General features: G+C 43.5%; 1 protein-coding gene across 2 annotated transcripts in view; it reads left to right on the top strand.

Moving 5' to 3' along the window:
• The window catches only part of LOC143105539 (fibroblast growth factor receptor 1-A-like), a 37,069-nt gene extending 18,009 nt beyond the window's left edge, over positions 1-19,060 (top strand). Inside the window, exons 6-19 of one of the 2 annotated variants that reach the window (XM_076269528.1) lie at positions 138-310; positions 2,960-3,083; positions 4,005-4,195; positions 4,491-4,641; positions 6,776-6,966; positions 7,827-7,972; positions 8,521-8,642; positions 9,705-9,815; positions 10,637-10,827; positions 11,144-11,266; positions 11,384-11,454; positions 11,588-11,725; positions 12,018-12,123; positions 12,435-19,060. In XM_076269528.1, coding sequence (XP_076125643.1) covers positions 138-310; positions 2,960-3,083; positions 4,005-4,195; positions 4,491-4,641; positions 6,776-6,966; positions 7,827-7,972; positions 8,521-8,642; positions 9,705-9,815; positions 10,637-10,827; positions 11,144-11,266; positions 11,384-11,454; positions 11,588-11,725; positions 12,018-12,123; positions 12,435-12,611 — 2,015 coding nt within the window. In that variant the 3' untranslated portion in view covers positions 12,612-19,060. Of the gene's footprint in view, positions 1-137; positions 311-2,959; positions 3,084-4,004; positions 4,196-4,490; positions 4,642-5,399; positions 5,545-6,775; positions 6,967-7,826; positions 7,973-8,520; positions 8,643-9,704; positions 9,816-10,636; positions 10,828-11,143; positions 11,267-11,383; positions 11,455-11,587; positions 11,726-12,017; positions 12,124-12,434 lie in introns of both variants that reach the window. The other variant, XM_076269529.1, reaches the window with a different exon arrangement.
• Positions 19,061-21,466: the final 2,406 nt, after the last annotated feature.

Below are 21,466 nucleotides of genomic sequence, written 5' to 3'. Positions count from 1 at the left end.
TCAGATGACCATCATCAGGCAATTGACTGAAACTTTACAAAAAGCTACAATTGCAAATGAAGACAGTGTGTGGGAGCTTTCTACTTAATCTTTATGAGTGCCATGAGTAATCATCAACCCATCGCTCCTGATTTTAGCGATGCCCCCACAGTGGGCTCAACCGGAGAGGATGGAGAAGAAGCTTCATGCCGTCCCTGCCAGCAAGACGGTCAAGTTTCGCTGCCAGGCCAGTGGCAATCCCACCCCAACGCTGAAGTGGTTTAAGAATGGCAAGGAGTTTAAAAGGGACCAGCGCATCGGTGGATTCAAGGTGAACCATGGTTTCCAAGTAGCTGGTGACCACCACGTGCATTTTTGATGTCTTATTTAGTATTTAAAAAAAAAACGCTTACAATAATATGATTTGTTTTTGTCTTGGGTACATTTTGCACCAAAAAATACACATTAAAAAAACTGTAGTAGGTAGCATAAGAGACCTTTGTATATTTAATGTTATGAAAAGAACAGCATTGCCTCCCAGTAAAAATTACTCCTGGTGGATTTATCCATTTCACATGTGCAGATGTTTGTGTCAGTTGCACGTGTTCCACCAAAACACCAGGATCAGTGTCCTTACATGGACAGGCCACAGGCTCACCCTTGCGGACAGACAGGTAGTAAAGGTGAAGCCAGACCCCATAAAAAGGAAGTTGTATTTGGTTAGACAGGCCTGCTTCAGGGCCCGCTTTGTTTTCTCAGTATTCGCAGTGTCCTGGACACGCTTGCTGCTTGTTTGCGTGGAGAACAGCTGGTTGTGTTTTACTGCAGAGTATTCTCTGTGCCCAGATGGCTAGTGTTTCAAAAAACCCAGCAGGCCTGATTTGAGTCCAGCCATAAGCCTTCAATATGCATGTTTTAAGAGAGGTTATTGACCATTTCGCAGCTGTGAAACCAGTTGTTTGCTCATAACCCCCCAAAAAGACAAAGAAGTAAGGATCGGTTTAAGTCTGCAAGCTAGTGTACACTGCACATGGTGTTTTGTCCTATTTTAGTGTTGGTTGCAAGCAAGTGTGTGCCTATAGTCGTCCTTCCATCTAGCATTCTTCAACAGTCTTGATTCACTGTATGTGTGATATTTATTTGTGTCCCCAGACGTACAAACAGGTTGGGCTAAAGCAGGAGGGCTAAACCCCAACGTACTCCCATGCCTGTAAGGTCATGAAATGTGCAGTGTTATTCTCAGAGCGTTCAAATAACAGGAGGGACAGAACATACACAGAGAAAAATTATTAAACGGTTATTAAACAAAATTGCAGTCAGACATGAAGTCAAATTTTCCACTGGTTAATTATTGCTGGTAATGGAGGCGGCCTTTTATTTTTTTATTTTTTGCCTCGCGTCACTGACCTCAAGCACAACTGCTGCTTCCAATCATAGCAGACGTTGTTTTAAGTTTCCTGAAATCGTGTTAAAAACATGGTGCCAACTCTGCGTTCACAGACTTCTTTTCCTCCTGTCTCTCTCTCTCTCTCTCTCTCTCTCTCTCTCTCTCTCTCTCTCTCTCTCTCTCCCTCTCCCTCTCTGTACTGGCACAATGAACGTGTGAGAGCGCCCAAGTAAGGCCTGGTGCTGTGCCATCCAAGCTCTGAATAAGGGGAGCGTGACGTGGGAGCAGTGGTTGTTTTTTCCAGCGTGTGCAAATTGAAGACATATGGACACTGATATGCTCGCACAGACACACTAGAGCACCTTCTCTCTGTCTGTGTACGTACTCAACACTGATTATTTAGCACATTTCAAAACTCACTATGTGTACTGGTCCCATAATAAAACTTTTTAGGCCAGTGCTGATTTCAGGGTCTAAGGCCCCTCCCCCCTCACACTCACTATCCTCAGCATCTGTGTTTCCCATCAAGGTGTTCTCCTGCCTTGTCCTGGACAGACCCCCCCCCCCCCCCTCAGTCTCCACCTCCACCCCCCCCCCCCCTTGCTGCCCCCCCCCCCCCCTCCCAGCTGGGACACATTACAGTGCTTCCTCTCGACTGTGCCAGTTTCCCCTGTTCTGGACGTTCGCTCACGCTTCAGTCAACCCCCCCCCCACACACACACACACACACACACACACACACACACACACACACACACTCATACCTCCCACCACACATACACACACCAAATTCCCATCTGGACTCTGTTTTCTGCTATGAACAGGCTGAGGCCTCCATTGGTGGTGGTGCTGGTGGTGGTTGGGGGTGGTGGTTGGGGGTGGAGGTTGGGGGTGGAGGTGGGGTTTGTGGTAAATGGGGGCCTCTCTGCCCAACCCCCTCTCTTCTCTGAAGCTATGCAGGGGTCTATTGTTGTTGCATGTAAAATCTTAGGTGTATTGCCGGTGTGTGTGTGTGCATATATAAAGTGATGGGGGTGTTGAGGAAACAAGGCAGACTGTATGCATTCAGTGAAGCAGGGCACATCTGGAGCAGCTGTGGTCTCTCTCTCGTACACACACACACACACACACACACACACACACACACACTTCAATGTAATGAGTATAAATTTCAGTGCCCAGTTAGATCACATAGGGTCTTATGTGTGCCATTTCCGGTCTACTGGAAATGGACGTAGTTACTGTGCAGCGCAGAACACCAGTCAAGCTTGTAGACATTTACAACATTAATAAGGAAGGTGTGTCTGTGTGTGTGTGTGTGTCTGTGTCTGTGTGTGTGTCGGTCGAGATTACAGGCATGTGATCTTAAACAATGTAAAAGAATTTTCAAAAATATTTGATGGTTTACAGTGAAAAATATTGTTACAACTATGTGTTACAACTAAATGTTACAACTACAACTATTTCTACAGATTTGTATCTCAAAAATTGAGCTGATCACTTGTGAATGTGTATATCTTCTGTGAATAATTCATAATATTCATCTGTTCTTAGTTCTCATCTTGTTGAATCATCTGGCTCTGTTTTCCTTAGGTGCGGGAGCACATGTGGACCATCATCATGGAGTCTGTAGTGCCCTCAGACAAGGGGAACTACACTTGTGTGGTGGAGAACCAGTATGGCAGCATCAACCATACTTACCAGCTGGATGTCGTAGGTCAGTACCATGTTGGTTAGCTTTATGGTAACCTGAGGAAACAATAAGACTTAAGACTTGTCTTAGGACAATAAGACTTGTATCATAGCAATGTACTGAATAGAATAGAGAGGGATAGAAAATGAGTTTAAAATGATTTGTGTCAACATGCAGCAGCATCAAGTAGAACAATAGTCAGACTGTTCTAACACACCCATGCAAAGTCGGCATTGTGTGAGGCAGGTGATCAACAGGCAGGTGATATGAGGCCAAGAACTATATTCACCCACACCAGCCTGTGACTGAGTCACATTTGAATAACTCAGTCAAAATCACGCCCCATTGCTCCGTAAAGCCTTGCAAGATATTTCTGAGGGCACGACATCACTCCAGAACCTCGCCTCCACTGATTGGTTTTGATACCACGCTTTGAGAGCAGGCCTAATTTGCCCACTCTGAAGGCGCCGCGGTCTCCACAATCAAAGAAAAGCAAAAGCAAATCGGAGTCTGAACATTTTGTTTCCATGCCAAAGTTTTCTGCTTCATTACCAAGGCTTGTATTTATCAGGCATCAGAATGAAGGAGAGGGTTTTTCCCCCCCTTGAAAGCAGCTTTCAGCCTCTGGACTTCAGTCAACATATTTAACAGTTCCAACTGACCCAGGGGCTGCTGCTTTGACTTGCAGTCGTTTCAACAAAATGGCGGCAATTATCCTCACAGAGACTGGACTGGATAAGTAGCCTAATTCGTTTGGGATCTGTTATGAGTTGGGCCATGAAATTGTGGTCTCAGTGTTGTGAAGTGATTTCAAGTCTGAGGTGTATTAGGCTAAACTCAAACCAGGCCAATTGCAGATCACTTGCTGTGATACACCTTTGATATGCTTTTGAGTCTTTTTAAAAGACTGTGTGTGTGTGTGTGTGTCTGTGTGTATGTGTACAGAGCGCTCTCCTCACAGGCCCATCCTACAGGCTGGTCTTCCAGCGAATCGCACTGCGGTGGTGGGTAGTGACGTCGACTTTGTTTGTAAGGTCTTCAGTGACCCCCAGCCTCACATCCAGTGGTTGAAGCATATTGAAATCAACGGGAGTCGTTATGGATCAGATGGCTTGCCATATGTTCGGGTGCTAAAGGTATGTAATCTGTAACGCTGAAGACTGTTTGTGTGAGCTTCTTGCCAATGTTGTCTTTGGAACCAGAGCATCATGTGACCATATAGTACACACTTGACATACAGAAGAACATTGTGAGAACATACACCCCCAGTCTTGGCTACTGACAGCACTATACAGCTTTAACTGTCCAGTTTCTCTGTGTGTTTGTTTGTTTGTGTATTTGTTGCCATGATGATGTTTATTGACTGCCAGATTCTGTGACCAATACCTGGCCAGACGTACCTGCCTTTGACGCCTGTTTTCCTGTTTGCAGCATTCAGGGGTGAACAGCTCAGACACTCAAGTGCTGACACTCTACAATGTGACTGAGGAGGAGAGCGGACAGTATATTTGTAAAGTGTCCAATTATATAGGCGAGTCCAATCAGTCGGCCTGGCTCACAGTCATTAAGCCACAGGCCCAAGGTAACCCTTCTACAGGAGCCCAGAGGGGTCATTGTTGGAAAACATTTGAGAGAGATTAAAAAAAAAGAGTCATAGAAACTATAAGTATGGAAGGATATGAATAAGCTTAATTCTGATTCCTGACTCCATTCCCTGCTCACTTGATTTTCCTTCCTGTGGATGATGCCATGGAAAAATCCCAGCAGAGCCTATGGGGTGTGTGTGTGTGTGGGGCGGGGGGATGGGTTCTTTAGTCCATGTTTCCATTTGGAATTGTGTAGGTCACCCATTTACTGAAATGCGGTCGGCGAGATTCGTAGCTCTGCTGGATCAACTTCCATGTGGCCCATCTTGTGCATGTAGAGATGGACTGAGGGGAATACAGGCTCCCATTCCCCTTTCTTCCTGATCTGCTCTCAGATATGGTGACGGGTCTACGCAGGGTGAAAACGTTGTGCTCTCTATCTCTCTCCTCAGCTCGCATTCCCCCTCCACTCCAACCTCCGGCACTAACTATGTTTATTGCAGGGACGGTGCTGCTGAAGCTGAACCTCTGGGGTGTATTCCAATGGTGTGTGCGTGCGTGTGTGTGTGCGCGCGTGTGTGTGTCCGTGTGTCCGGGGACTTGAGGCATGTCGGCAGCCATCAGTCCTCCCTCTTATCTTGCTACATGAACCTGCTCTTTGCTGGTGTCCTTCCTAACTCAGCCCTTTTCTCTCCCTCTTGGGGTCTTCTTTCTCTCTCTCTCTTGTGGGTCTTTTCCTGTTGTTCTCTTCTAGACTGCTGGCCTTAACACCACGGACAAGGAAATGGAGGTCCTGCAAATAAAGAATGTGACTTTTGAGGATGCTGGGGAGTATACCTGCTTGGCGGGGAACTCTATTGGGCACTCTCACCATTCTGCATGGTTGACTGTCTATGAAGGTATCTAAGGTTCTTTCATGGTTCCTTTTCCTCCTCTGTGCCCTCTGCCAAACTTCCACACTGGCCTCACCGATGTTGTCACACTTTAGAATGGAATGCAGCTGACAACAGCTTTTTGTTGCATTTTAAAATCATACATTTCTGTATAACAGCAAGCTGCTCAACTGCCTGAGGTGACATTGTCAGTCACCCAGGAATTCTTTGCATTCAGCACACAAACGCACATGCACAGGTGCACACACACACACACACACACACACACAGAAATGAAGAGGGCACCTTATATTTATGGCTATAACACCTATAAGATATTTTAATTACTGGGAATATCTATCTCCTTGAAGCTAATCCTGTGTGTTAGGTGCAAGAGCAGTGCAGGTCAGTGTGCGTTTCTAAAAATGGCTTTTTGTCATCATCCCTGCTCCTTTACCTCTGCATGGTCTCTGTGCATTTGCTGTCTAATGGGATGGCCTGTGACAAGACAAGACATCCCTCTCTCCTCTCTGCGCTAATGAGATCAATGCATGTCAAATACTGTCCTACCAAAATGGGCCATTGCTGTCTGTAAGAGAATGCAAGATGAATTTGGCCTTATGTGGGGTTTGGCATTGGGCATTGAGCTTTACTCCAATACATTCTTCTTCCTCTTTATATAAAGTCCTATTATATATAATCAGTGATGATACAGAATCTTGTGTTTGGAATTAATTTCAGTTGGACAAGAGTTCCAAAGAGTGTTTCAGTGCAATCTGCATTTTACTTGTGAAATGCAAATGAAATAATCTTTGAGTTCTTGTTGATAATCCAATGTTTTGCAAGAGTCTGTGCATTGGTTGCTTAATATGTTGGATTATCATTTTGCTTGTCAGTCATACTCCAAACACAAGCAGTTGTTTCCGTCTATTTCTAGTCTTTTCTGCAGCATTTCTAAACATAACTTATATTTGTCATTTGCACATCAGTTTTAGTAGAAATCCTTTTCTATTTATATTTGGTGTCTACAGATGTTTGTATACTGTTATCTGTGTACAAATATAAATTCTATACATTAGAAATGAGTTATCTCTGTGTGCGTGCATATCTGTGTCTGTGTGAGGGATACCATCTAGGTATTTAAAGTAATCATCCACTGTAATGATTACACTCATTAAGAGTCTTGGTTGTATTAGCTTGACGTGTGGCTACTGGCGAGTGACGTGCAGCTAACTGTGTTTACTTCTTCTGGATGAAGCCGTGCCTCCCTCTCCACTGCCCAATCAAACCTATCTGGAGGTCCTGATCTACTGCGTGGGCTTCTTCCTCATCTGTGTGATGGTGGCCATCGCGGTCATTGCCAGGATGCACAGCTCGTCCAAAAAGAGCGACTTCAACAGCCAGCTGGCCGTGCACAAGCTGGCCAAAAGCATCCCTCTGCGCAGACAGGTAACAGAAAGTAGATAGGGGGTTTGAAAACTCTTACTCTTTCCTTCTTCTCTCAGAGTAGCATCTCAGCCTTTGCCAGATATATTTTCATAAATCATTTGATGTCATGTAGCCTATGCAGTAAAGTGCAGTGAAATGTCATACATTTGTTAATAAAATGACCTCTAACCTCACATTGGCTCATGAAGACGACAGATTGACGAAAGGTATTTTTTGCTGTCTATGCCTTTTGAGGTAAGTTATTCCATTAAAGGTGCTCTAAGCGATGTCATACGTTTTTTAGGCTAAAACATTTTGTCACTTACAGCAAACATCACCTCACCATCCGCTAGCTGCCTGTGTCACTGTAAAAAAAACGCAATCTTTTGACAACCCAGGCTCCAAAAACACCCACAAAACAACTTGGGCAAACCTTGTCCATAAAAACATAAACTGTTCCAGCAAATTACTGACAAGATGCACGTTTAGAAGAGTTTCAATTGCACGGGAGGGAGGGGGAGGAAGTAGTGAACTAGCTTTCTGTTTTGTTTGAACGTCACAGAAGTGACGTTACCCAGCATCGCTTAGAGCGATGGTCTGATACTGATACCGATACTGCTCCTTGGCCAAAGCAATCACACAAATCAGTATCACCTTAATCTCTCCAATCAACCAATTCATGTAGGCTATTAGTAATCTTTTCACACTTTGCGCTAAGCACAATTTGCTTCCCCCATCATGCCTTCCCCACCAACGAATAAGGAAACACATGTTATCTGTTGACCACCTAAGACTACTTTGGCTGCCCTTTCTCTTTGCCCAAACCAGTGTCCTGTGCTTGTGACTGGGATGGAGGATAACCCACTGCTCTCTCCTCACAGGTGTCCGTGGACTCCAGCTCCTCGCTGCACTCTGGGGCCATGCTGGTGCGTCCCTCACGCCTCTCCTCCAGCGGCTCCCCCATGCTCTCCGGGGTCTCCGAGTACGAGCTGCCCCAGGACCCCCGCTGGGAGCTGTCCAGGGAACGGTACGGAACGGAACAGGACAGAACTGAGCCTTGCCTTTTGGCCAGAGGTGTAAAAGTCTGGGTTCAGAAAGTAAAGTCCTACCATGTAATGGTTCTAGTGTACTAAACACAGGTGATTTTACTAATTAGCTTATCTACCTGGCTGAGGAGTTGTACTAAATTAGATTTTTGATTTAGTGAATGGTTGGAGCAAATATGCCAGGACTTTTACTTTCTGAAGCTGGATTTTTACAACTCTGCTTTTTGGGTTGACATTTGTTTAGTCATTTGTAAGGGACCCTGCACATGAATGTTGCCATTTGATGCATTGTTGTACCAGAGATAGCCTGAGGCTAATTGGGCTTACATCTACAGCCCCCTGGCAGGTCACAATTAAATATCCACTTAGTGACCAGAAATACATACCATAATACAAATCGCATACAGTAACACACACACACACACACACACACACACACACACACACACACACACACACACCAGATCAATGCTGCAATACAATGTTCATCTTCTTGTATGACCTGTCAAACTTTTAATGTTTTTGGTAGGCTCGTTCTCGGGAAGCCTCTGGGTGAAGGCTGCTTTGGCCAGGTGGTGATGGGAGAGGTCATGGGAATGGATAAAGACAAGCCAAATCGTGTCAACAAAGTGGCAGTCAAGATGCTGAAATGTAAGTTTGTCACAATGGCCATGAAAATGGCACCAACAATGAAAGTGCCAGTAATACATTGTTCAACCGGACCGAAATTTACTATATTAGACATCATAGAATACAACATAGGTAGCATACTACATTGCCAGCTGAGTACAGCCCTTGCAGTTGTCTACCCACTTTGTTACATCCATTATTTCTAATACAAACGTATGTGTCTATGCTATATTTATGTATCTATAAAACAATGTATCCAATGAGAGTAGCTTGTGTGGTTACATCTTGGAAATGTGAAGTGAACTTTTGGAGTGCACGCTTCTGACCACGCCATGTCTTAGCACCGGTATTTCACATTAATGTCATATAGCATAGCATAGGTAGCATTCTGCATTGCCAAGGGAGTACAACTGACTACAACCTTTGTGGTTGGTTACCCACGTTGTTACACTCAATGTTTCTTATAAAAAGGCAGTGCTGCACTCTGGCTCGTGTTTAAAAAGGAAATCAGCCATTTAAAGTCTGAAACTGTTGTGGTAATGGCAAACCTCCAGTCTCTCAGTGGATCACACAGGCATCTGTAGCGTCAGTCCCACTGGGAGAATCAGCTCGGGACAGTCGCGCTGGCGGAGCGTCTATTGCTGGCAACAGGCCACCGTGCAGGAGACAGACTGGAGTCCAAATTTACGAGAGGCCCTGATTTAAAATGTATGACGGTCCCCATAAAATCGGAGATGCACTGCTAAGGGGGAAGGATGAGGAAGGGCTTGCTGTCTTTTTGTATTCTCCCACTGAAAAAGGCTTAGGTCCAAAAAGTTCCAACTGTGAGGCTTTGAGGTCAGTACATTGTAAAACGATAAAAAGATATAGAAAAGAATATCTAGCATAAGCTGTACTGTAACTTATTAAATTAATGTACCTTTACCTAATATTAATTTATTTCCAAAAACTTCATTTATTTACTTCTCAAACCTTAATTCTACGCTGATTCATTATGACGATCTATAGAAATAGGCAGCTTATGACAGATAATATTTTTGTGTCACTGGTCTCAAGTCAGCAACACTTTTCTTACTCCTGCAGCTGATGCCACAGAGAAAGACCTGTCGGACCTAATCTCAGAGATGGAGATGATGAAGATCATTGGAAAACACAAGAACATCATCAACCTGCTTGGAGCCTGCACACAAGATGGTGAGACACTGATAAGTAATTGTGAACAAAGAATGATAGGAGAATGTGAGAGGCTGCCCAGATAGAGAAACATAAAATGATTTCAAACATTGATTCCGTAAAACACTGTGAAAAAAGGGTATTGATAAGTGAAAAGTAAAAATGATTCACTTAATGGCCAATTAATGTAAATGGGGAAGATGATGTCCAAAGTGTCAAGAGTTGGGTGGACAGAGGGATCAGCAGGTTCAGATGACCATGGCCAAGTGTGTACAATGGGAGCAGTAAGAGCTTCCGACATCGGCTTCCTGAGCTCTCTGCAGGACATGGCTCCCGCTGCCAGATCTGCCATTTCACTCAAATCTTCCCTGACAAGCCTTGGCAGTGGCGCAGGGCTCTCTGCGGAGCAAGACCATTACTCCAGGAGCAGCATCCCGCCTCAGCCATGTTCCCCAATGCCAGACTAATACAGAAAACATGACCCGAGTCTCCGCACTCTTCCACCTGTTTGGCCAGAGCCATTATGCAACTGGAACATGCCAAAGCCTGCTGGCCAATGCAGTCGTATTTCTGTCCAATTCCGCTCATCTTTGGCTGGGTCTCAATCATGCTCATCGGTCCAATCAGACATATTTTTCACATCTGTAGTACGCTAGCATATGTAGTGCTGAATTTTAATTTTTGTTTTTTTAAAAAAGAGATAAATTATTCATGCTTCCGGAACATTTATTTTTGCTTATTCATTGTTTCCTGAACAAAAACTGTTTCCTCTTTCTCTTCTTTATTGTAATGTATTACTATGTTGGAGATGTAAGCCAGTAAGCTGTGTGTCCTATCCCCAGGTCCCCTCTATGTGATCGTGGAGTTTGCCTCCAAGGGCAACCTGAGGGAATACCTACGGGCTCGTCGTCCTCCTGGGATGGAGTACTGCTACAACCCAGACCAGGTGCCTGTGGAGAACATGTCCATCAAAGATCTAGTGTCCTGCGCGTATCAAGTGGCCAGAGGCATGGAGTATCTGTCATCTAAAAAGGTAATGTTCACTAATTAGTAGTATATAATATGCAGTGTATAAAGTTGAAGCTGACTGGTATTTAGCAGACGCTTTTATCCAAAGTGACACCGACTCGTATCTGGGTTTGGGAAATGAACCTGGGCAAAAACTGCTAGTCAGGGAGTGATGTTACCACTACTCCCCCACTCCCGATACAGAATACATGCAATATCTCTTGAGGTGTATTATAAATAAAGAGCACTTGTGTCTGTTAATGTATTTGGAGGTGGGTTGAACAAGATGGGTTGCAGGGCATAGTCAAGGCTAACTTATGCCCCATTTCTGGCCCTTGCAGTGTATACACAGGGACCTGGCTGCTCGCAATGTTCTGGTTACTGAAGACAATGTTATGAAAATCGCAGACTTTGGGTTGGCACGAGATATTCACCACATTGATTACTACAAGAAGACCACCAATGTAAGTTGAACATGACCGGCTGTCATAACCCGAGCTGGGAAAGGTTTTTCTTCTCGCACATTATCTCTACTGTACGTAAGTCATTATTTGGTCTAAAGTGGAGTGTTCTTCCTGAAGGGTCGTTTGCCAGTGAAGTGGATGGCTCCGGAAGCTCTCTTTGACAGGATCTACACGCACCAGAGTGACGTGTGAGTGTTTCACATTTTGTATGTTTTCATTAGAAATGAGTCTGATGGGTCAAGCTGTCTGTCGGGCATGATCTGCATCCTTTAATCATGTAATCCTGTTACCAAGACTGAATTGCATCTGGTGGTTTTCCAGGTGGTCTTTTGGAGTGCTCCTCTGGGAGATCTTTACTCTGGGGGGCTCCCCATACCCGGGCGTCCCTGTGGAGGAACTCTTCAAGCTGCTAAAGGAAGGCCATCGCATGGACAAGCCCTCCACCTGTACCCATGAGCTGTAAGGCCCGATCCAATCTAGGGTTTCATACAAATGTGTGACAAATCTAAATCCAAAGTTTGTTTTTGTTTATAGTGCAATTTAAGGCAATTGTTATAGTCAGTCTCATGACTTTCTGGAATTTTTGCATATACACTCAGATGCTGATTTGAATAGTCCAAATGCACCTTTGAGTAGCCTTCAGAATGCACAGTAGTATACTTATTAAGTAAACTTTCCTCTCCTTGTTGCCTTGCTCTTCTTGCTGTGGTCCCATCCTCCCAGCCTAACAGAGTCTTTTTCTTGATGTCAGGTATATGATGATGAGGGACTGCTGGCATGCTGTTCCTTCTCAGAGACCAACATTCAAACAGTTGGTGGAGGATCTCGACCGTACGCTTTCCATGACTTCTAATCAGGTCAGTCACAATAACGACATGTGATTGTTCAAGATATATTTGCTTTGACAATGAAAATACTGTAAATAACTCTAAAATACTGTAAATACTGTAAATAACAAAAATGCTGTCACATAACATTAGGGGTGTTTTTGTCTATTTGCATCTGGAGTTCCTTACTTGAGTCAGGAGACAGGACCCATCATAAATAAGAATTTGTTAGATCAAGTACTTTATTCATCCCCAACGGAAATGTTGGCTTTCTTTGTTCTTGCCTGGTTAAATGAAGGTTCGTTTTATTTTATTTCATTTTTTACTGATGTCTTTCGCAGGAGTATCTGGACCTCTCTATTTCTCTGGACCAGTACTCTCCCAGCTACCCGGACACACGCAGCTCTACCTGCTCATCAGGGGAGGACTCGGTGTTCTCCCATGAGGCCGGCGTGGACGAGCCCTGTCTGCCAAAGTTCCCCCCTCACCCCAGCAGAGTGGCATTCAAGAAGCGCTGATGATTCCACGTTATCTTCCTTCTTTTTGGTCTCTGCTCTGCAGATACCCAACACACTAGTCTTCATGCACACAGCAAAACACACACACACACACACACACACACACACACACACAATCACTCCCACAGACACGCTGTAAACTCTTATCTTTTCACCCCAGAGCTGGACTTCATTGAACTCAGGAGATAGGGCTCAAATTGGGGATGTCAGTAAGCAAGTGTGGCGGAACTGCCTTGATTAAACTTTAAGAAAGAAAAAGAAAAAAAGTGCTGTTTGGTACATATGCACCTGACTGGTCAGTGTTTATGCCTTGGTACTCCAACAGGAAGTGCTGCTCCAAGAGACTAAGAGAGAACATAATGGAACCCCTAGATGTTTTTTTTGTTTTTGTTTGGTTTTTTTGTTGTTGTTTTTTTTGAAGAGCACTGCAGGAGAGATGAAAGGACCACATTCACTTTCCCACTTTACATTTGGTCTCTCTTGCCTGTCCGTCACTCAGAACATTCCACAGGACAGATTTGTACAGAAAATGTCGACTGTCAGAGAAAGGGATCACAAAGGACCATTCCTCTCTGGGGTTGCGTTGCTAATGGATGAGGGATGTCTCGGATGACCAAAAATTGCCAGGCTGTAGTGTTGGTTTGAGAAGGTCAAATGGAGCTAGAAAGATGGTTCATTTGTAAATACAGCTAGAAATTTATAAATATGAATATATATTTACAGCATACTCATATTTCTATTACTACATTCAATTTTGTTTGGAACAATGATATGTTTCATACAAAAAAAAAAGAGTTCTCAGTAGAGGATTGGGGGTATCAGTTGTCTGACATGAAATGTGTTGTATGAACTTTGACTTGGCCAGTTATTTTTATTTTTTGCTCGTTTTCTGTCCATTTTGCCTTTGCTTTTCCCAAGACCTGGTGGCTCCCATTTTCCCATCAGGAAAAATGGATATGGTACGACAATGTATGACCAAAACTGTTTTCTGCTTTCAAGGCACAGTGTCCTGGTATTACTCTCATTGTCACACAGCTTTTGTTATTGTTATTTCTTTTTTACATGCCCTATGAACTCAAAACATGGTTGAATTGTTGAGCTACATCTATAATGTCTTAATACAAAACAGTGCTGGGAACTTGGGCCTCTAAAAACCCAATGCACTCTAACAGTCTTAGCCTGCCATATTAGGTATGACTGTATTCCGTGTGTGCGTGCGTGCGTGTGAGCGTGCGTGCGTGCGCATGTGTGCGTGTGCGTGTGTGTGTGTGCGTGTGTGTGTGTGTGTGTGTGTGTGTGTGTGTGCGCGCATGCACGCACACGTGTATGCGTGCATTTAAGGATGCCATGCATTTGAAGTGGTGGTCCAAGGAAGATACCAAGAATGCTCGTCACCATAAAATGATTACATTAAATAAAATGCGACTGAAAACAACTCATTAAATCTTTTTCAGTTTGAGAGAACTTCATAAACAACCTCGTAAATAACTCCCCTCTTTTGAGTTTACAACATAAATCATGTTTACAGGAGTACACGCATAGGTTGTTACGATTCCTTCTCCCATTAAACATGGGTTACTGAAGGCAATTAAATATGATCATGCACTTCTGATAAAATAAGAAACACCTAATCATGTTTGCTGAGCTGTAGCTAGCTGTTAGCATGTTATTTATGGGCTGGTGAATGGCTCCGCCAGCAAGCACTTTGTGCTATCAATCAGACATCCTCGGTGTTGCGCTAACATGTTCTTGGCTGGCCTAATGCCACATGCTGATGCATCACTTGAAGTGCTCCTCTATAGCAACAAGCGGCTTTCAGCCAAATGACAAAATGTCCGTCCCCTTTAAAGAGTGAGCTTTTACTGCTTGATTCGACTCAAGCGACTTGCATTATAGGAGTTCAAATTTGAGGGAAAGTGACTGAGGGTGGTTCAAATTGTTTTACATCATCTGGGTAAAGATCCAGCCATTGGAGTTAATCTCTCACTGGAGACTTCCACTATCATGAGGGCTCAATGATCAGTGCTCAGTTTGCTCTTACATCCTTTTCAGACTATTTGTTGGACAGGAAGTTTTTCATTATTCTTTCAATTCTATTATTTATATAGGCCCATGAACAATTGATATTGTTGATTATACAGTGGTAAAGAAAACCCTGGGTTTACCCAAATTTAATCCAAGGCAGACCAAAGGTTTAACTCAAGCAAGCAATTCAGGTGAAGCCATTTGCATTAAAAAGAACCATGTCCGGGGGCGCTGTGGCGCAACAGGCTATATACCATGTACCAGCGCCCATACCATGTACGGGTCCAAGTGCCCATGGGACCCAGGTTCGAATCCATTTCCCGATCCCACCCCATCTCTCTCTCCCACTCACTTCCTGTCTATCTTCACTGTCCTGTCGGAATAAAGGCAAAAAGCCCAAAAAATATAGAGATAGATAAAATATAAAGCTAACAACATGAGTCGACCCTTCCATACAACAAATTAGTGCAGGTTTTCATACAAGAAAATTAGCATTGTTAGCACCGGTTACCTAGCCTGGGTGCCATTCCGAACTTAGTCCCGCCCACAACATTTGAGGTCGGGAAGTTCGGTCTGGCATTGCTCCATTGTGGAGCAAGTATGCTCGCCCTAGATCGGGCGGACCAATCAAATCGGGCTTCACGATGATGGACAGGTGAGCAACAGCGCCTGGTCTATCACGTCATCTGAGCATGCTTAGGTTGATTATGTTTGAAACAAAAACGCTGTGGCTAGAAGGATGCATGGCTTTTAAGACCCCATATGGAAAATGCATATTATTTAATGAGGTTTTATCACTGAAAACGATTATTTCTGAAAACTTTGGCCAAAGTTGAGATGTGGGAAAACTCGTGGTTTCACTTTCATCAAGGGAAAACAGCGCTGTTGCATTGCGACATGGTTCTCGTTCGTTTGAAATCTCTGATTGACCACCTTTTCGAGGGATTTGCGACAGCTTATCCCAGCTGTTTAACATGTTTGTAGCATATCAGTGTTCAACAGAATTATTTTCAAAAACGGAGGGGATAGGCTATCAGTTTTTTCCTAGCCTACCCTACTACGTATCTCTTAGATTTCGCTAATGAGTGTTGTAGGCTAGGAGTTATTGATGGCACTAACTTTTACAAAAGACCAGAAAACAATGTTGTGTAACGGCATAACGTGGAGAAGAAAGATGGTTCGTGTATTTTCTTCCTACACCTCACGGTAAGCTATTTCGTAGCTCTGATTGGTTAGGTCTATCCAATTGAGTGCAGAGGCATTCCCCCCCCCCCTGTATCGGTTGAAACACGCCCCATAATTACATCCCAATGGAGCAGTATCAGACTCATTTTCTGACTAGAATTGAGTATGGCTGTGTCAGGCTACCTGTTACCACCATTTTCTCAAGTTTCAATGTTGACATAGAGGAGGACTGAGGAGGATTGTGCTTTCAGGTCTCCCTTAATGGAAGCTATTGGAGCAGGCCATGGATGTGATCATTTGCGCCATATGACAAAGGAGGGGTTGTGTTGAGTCTGCTGAAGTGGAAACCAAATTAACATCCCTATCTGTTGTTGTTGATCTAGTGTTGAAACAGGACAGAAACAGCCCAAAATACAGTTTTAAAAGAAACCAGCTTTGAACTTCTAAACTTGAAATGTCCTCCATTTCACTCTCATCTCTTTTTAGGGCACCGACCAAACGGTGCCTGGCACAGTGATGATGGGATTGCTTGTGTCAGGTCGTCCACACCCCCTTCGCCGGCGGCCACATACTGAGTTGGATTTGCTCAATTCACTTAAACTGGCTTTGATTTATTCTGGTCTCACTTTGATGCCACTGCCTCACATCAAGGAACAGACCCCTCATTATTCTTCCAGTCTTAGTCTGGGGTGTGTTGGGGCTGACAGATGACCTCCCCTTCACCTTGCTGCTGCTGCTGCTGCTTCCAACCCCCCACCCCACTCCACGCAGGCAACACGTTGTCAATCAGAATATGACGCAGTCGCGCTACAGTGTGTGACCTCACAGGGGTCAGAACTGGGGTGGGTGTTTGTGTGTGTGGAGATGGTGGTAGGAAAGGGACAACTTACTCATTTACAGCCCTTGGTGGGAACAAAGAGTGACATCATCAGCTCGCTGCAGGTTGCTGTCTGTCAGTGCTTGATTTAAAGGGCTGATGCACAGACAGGAGAAATTGGAGAAAGGGGAAATGGTTGTGCTTGAGAGAGAAATACAGCAAGGCTGCCAACACCCAAGGAAGGCCAGCGGAACAAAGACAGGGCAAGACAATGATTGAAAGAATGAATGGATCCTACTCATGAATATCCCCACTGGCTAACTTCCTGCTGGCGTTTGGCCAAAGAGCTTCGAAACAACCAATTTCAAAGGCCTGATGAATGCAGAGACTTTTAAGGCTTCCGCCAACACAGCCTCCAACATAAGTGCGGCAACACTTTCTGTCACTTGCCCACGTACACCAGCGGCGAAATGTTTAGCTGACAAGCATTCGATAAACAATGTTTTTTTTTTTTTGGTGCTGACAAAAATTTAACTGAATCATAATCTCCAATGGCGGTCGCAAAAGGGTTCAACGGTCATGTATGTGGTCGTGTATTGGAAACAGTGGAATCTAATGTAATCAAATGTCAAAAGCAAAGTACACTGCGCTCATGTCGGCGCCCATGTGCGGAAGCCCTTCGCCCTCCACCTTGTCTCAAAAGGTCACACACAATCAGAACTGTCCTAGGTGCAGCTATCAAAAAAAGTAATAACATCCAAAAACATTTTCTGCAGTCCTATCTGTCTAAACTTCAAAAGTATGTATATAGGAGTACAATGACAGCGATTATGTCATTTAGGAACTTTCTGGTGAACCCATTTAGAGATCTAAAGAATAGAATCACCAGCTGAGCGGAATCTGTAGATGAGGGCCGGAGTGATGTGTCTGAGGGAGAAGCCTCAGCCCTTTGACCTTTGACTCAGAGTGTCTCTCCGGAGGACAAGGCCCCCATGTCTGCGGGGTGGCTGTGGCCCTGACAGGTTCCCGGTGCACCCCGTGTCCACTGGGGCAGAACTGACGGATCGGAGTGCAAACGGGGCAGTGGCCTGTCAATCACTCCCTGATGATGCATTGTCACTTCTTCCTCTCTCTTCATCTTTGAAAGATGGTGCCTTTCGGGAATATCAGGAAATATGCCCCCATTTGGTAACAGGCAGTATGTAATGTGGTACAAAAGAATGCATATAATAAGGGGTAAACAAGGATAATGTTCTGTAGTAACAATGGCTTTGTTGTATATGTTTTTGTTGCAAACTAAAAGAAGGCAATTCCCTAGAGCTGCTGTTGTCTTTTCTTCAACCAAATCCCAAAGTTCGCAGTGGTCTCAGCTCAGTCTGTGCTCCTAATGGAGAGATGCATAAGGCGTGGCCGATGAGGCTTAATAAAGACTTAGGCTGCGGTTCCTTCTCCATGGGTTTTTTTCCGGTAAACTCTGAATTAGAAAACAGAAAAAAGGAAGGCTTATAGGAAGACTGAGAGGATTATGATGACTGCTGTCTGGCACCCCTGAAAGTAACTGAATACATACGGCTAAAGGGAAAGGGCAAGCCATTGCAGGTCTGACAGTCAAAATAACCTGACACAGGAGAACTAAAAACAAAACACAAATGAATACTGAAAACTGACTCAATACACAGAACTGGCTTCCATACACAACCAGGTCCTTAGGACATAGTTCAACAGAACTAAGTTTACCCTGATTTACATTTGATATGCATTGTTATGGCTGTGCACATAATATATACAACTGGCCTTATACAACTTTGAAGGAGACTCACCATCACTGGTCCACAAAATGAAATGAATATGGATAATGAAATGACATTAAAAATAAGTCCAGTCATTAGTTTTTCTCAGACACTTTGGCACATTTCTCTGATCAGAATTTAAGTTCTCAAACCTGTTCAAACTCTGTATCATCTTAGAGTATCACTTGTGCACATCATTAAAGCAGTTTCTCTCCATCTTGAACAAACAGCAATGCTTTAGTACATCCAGCAACTGATTTTGTACAAATGTGTGCTGGTTTTTACATTTTCAATTGTAAAATGTCATGTTGGTCAAAATGCACTATACCGGTTCCATGCTGAATAGTCCTACCCCATAAAATAAGCTGCCCTTATTTCTTTGCTTGAGTCATTACATGCAAAAATGTTGAACTATCTGTCATAACTAGTTGTCATAGTCTGTCTAACATATACATATATGTGACCCATATATGTGAACGTCAGGATGTATAGAAAGATGTACAGTGGTGCACAGCTCTGACCAAGCAGTGTTTTACCCTATATTAGTCATTTTTCATTTGCATAATGCTGTAAAGCCTTTGTTTTCTTCATACTGTCACACTGTCTGTCAACAGTAAAAACTTTGAAACATATCCACTGTTTTGCAGAAAATAGTGCTGCCTTACACATTGTTCATTAGAAAATACTTAAGAGTAAACTGTCATATTGACAACAAGACAAAATAGTTTGACTATCTTGACCAGGCTTGGAATTTCACCATTCTGGGGGCAAGGCCACTTGGCCTTCAGTTGGGCATATTTGGTGGGGGGCACAAAGGCCACATGTCAGGGCACCAAGGCCAAAGTCAACTATACAGTAGTAGGCTATAAAAATGATCAAAGTTATTTAGCCTATTCACTGCAGTAGACCTGCATCACTGTATGAAACATTACAAAAACATGAAACATGACATAACATAGAACTGTAAATCATCTGATCATCTAATATTTACAGATATATAGGCTATATATAACATTTATTTGGCCTGTTATGAAATCATGTATTGAACAATTTAAGCACAGCTCAGCTTTAAGAAACTCAAATAGCCTAGATGCATGCTTAGCATTTTGTGATCATTAAGGCTACTTTCACAAACTCTTAGTCAGCTGTCCTCTGATTTACCAATATCTAGGCGATATTTGTAACATTTATTTTGTATTTGGCCCGTTATGAAATCATGTGAAACAATTTAAACACATTGTAAAACTTAAAGCCCAAATTTGGAGACATCCATGTATGTCGAACTTTACTGCATATTCAAAACGGGATTACTCTGGAACGGCTAACTGTACAGGGGACTGCTTTACACCTTTGTTTTCGGTAAGGTCTCCTGTTAATTCTGATATATGGTTTGTCATGTGTTAAAAGAAGGGTTCGTAAAGTATTCCACCGAGATGAATGGGTAGGGAGATCATGGGACGCAACCTTCAGTGTAGAATGTATGATTAAATTGAATTATATTATTTACTTTTCTCGCGAACAGTTCAACACAGCAATTATCGGCTAACATCGTTTAAAAGCTGAGAAAAAGCTCTTTCATGTGATACTTGTGATGTCTGTGTGATGAATAGGCTACTTGGCGGGTAGTTCAACTAAGAATGGGTGAATTTGGACGCACTTTCTTTCTTGCGCTGTCACTTTCTCCACTGCGTAAAAGACTAAATTAATTTTATTTAGCACAGGCTAAATAAAAATCGCTATTAGTAGGACGCCAAGCAGAATATTGAAAGAAGGGGGCACCAAGGCCACCGTGGCCTGTAAACCTCTGATTTTCAAAGGGGCCTCACGGCCAACGCAATGGCCGTCGTGGTGGCCGCCGTGAAATTCCTACCCTGACACATAAACAATGGCGTAAGGAATACTTCCTTTTGAGACTAAGCATTATGAGCAAGATACACACTTTTGCAGGTAAATCACTATACGATGCAGTTTGCACTATTTGTTTTGAGAAATGCACTAAAGCAACTGAGAAAAAAACTGTGGGTATACTACATGTGACAGTCTCCTCCAAAATACAAATAATGAGCTAATCCTATAGGCCTACTTTCAGCTCCCCCATTGCCTCCATAAGCTCTAGCAGAGTTGCTACAATGACACATTCTCAAAGATAGACACCAGTAGAAGGCAACAAAATCTATTCTGACCTTGAATTTGTTCCATGTGCTTTGCTGGTTGTCATCCAATGCATAGCCTGTTGTTTTAACAAACAATAGATATAGATAGATAGATATAAATAACAATAATGTCTTTAACAATAACAATCAATAATCTATCTATAAAGCAAGAAGCGTCTGTGTGTCTGTGGCACGCATATCTCGCTGACCGTTTGTCAGACTGATTACAAACTTGGCAGGTGTCTTGCTACAGGCATGAGTAAGTGCACTGCCGAATTTGACGTTGTTTGAATAAGAAATTCAAAATATATCGTTACAGTAAATAGCCTATATCGGTAAAAGAACCACGCATTGGCTTTCGCCGCTAGCCACTCCCCCTCCCACACAGCACTGTAGGTAGGACTGTAAGCTACCAGTGAGGATAGAAGCAGGGCTTTGGCAGAATTGGATCAGTGTAGGTTACACAGGTAAAAACTTAAGCGAGTGCAAGATAACTCCACGGATTTTGCAACAACACGCCAACATGCCAACACACACAGGTAGGCTATATGCAGTGGCTCTTTAAAATGACGTAAAAAATGATGTGCAATAAGCGGACACTTCGAATAGCCCAGGCTACTTTGGACTGTCTTTAGACTTTGAATAAGCACACGATAATTCAAACTGCAAGGTCCTAAATTGAAACGAGCGATAATGGTCCCGAATCAAAGAACGTCCCAGAATGCCACACATGCAAAGCATAACCAGCGACAAGCAACGAGTGGCAGACAGTGTTATGTCACTTATGAATAGCCCAGGTTACTTTGGACTGTCTTTATACTTTGAATAAACAAACGACAATTCCAACTGCAAGGTCCTAAATTGAAACGAGCGATAATGGTCCCG

Source organism: Alosa pseudoharengus, unplaced genomic scaffold, assembly GCF_046254945.1.
Source record: "Alosa pseudoharengus isolate Yale_2024_CS ecotype anadromous, Long Island Sound unplaced genomic scaffold, YU_APseudo_1.1 YU_APseudo_1.1_scf_6, whole genome shotgun sequence".
Classification (NCBI taxonomy): domain Eukaryota; kingdom Metazoa; phylum Chordata; class Actinopteri; order Clupeiformes; family Clupeidae; genus Alosa; species Alosa pseudoharengus.
This window is presented reverse-complemented; position numbering and strand designations above follow the sequence as displayed.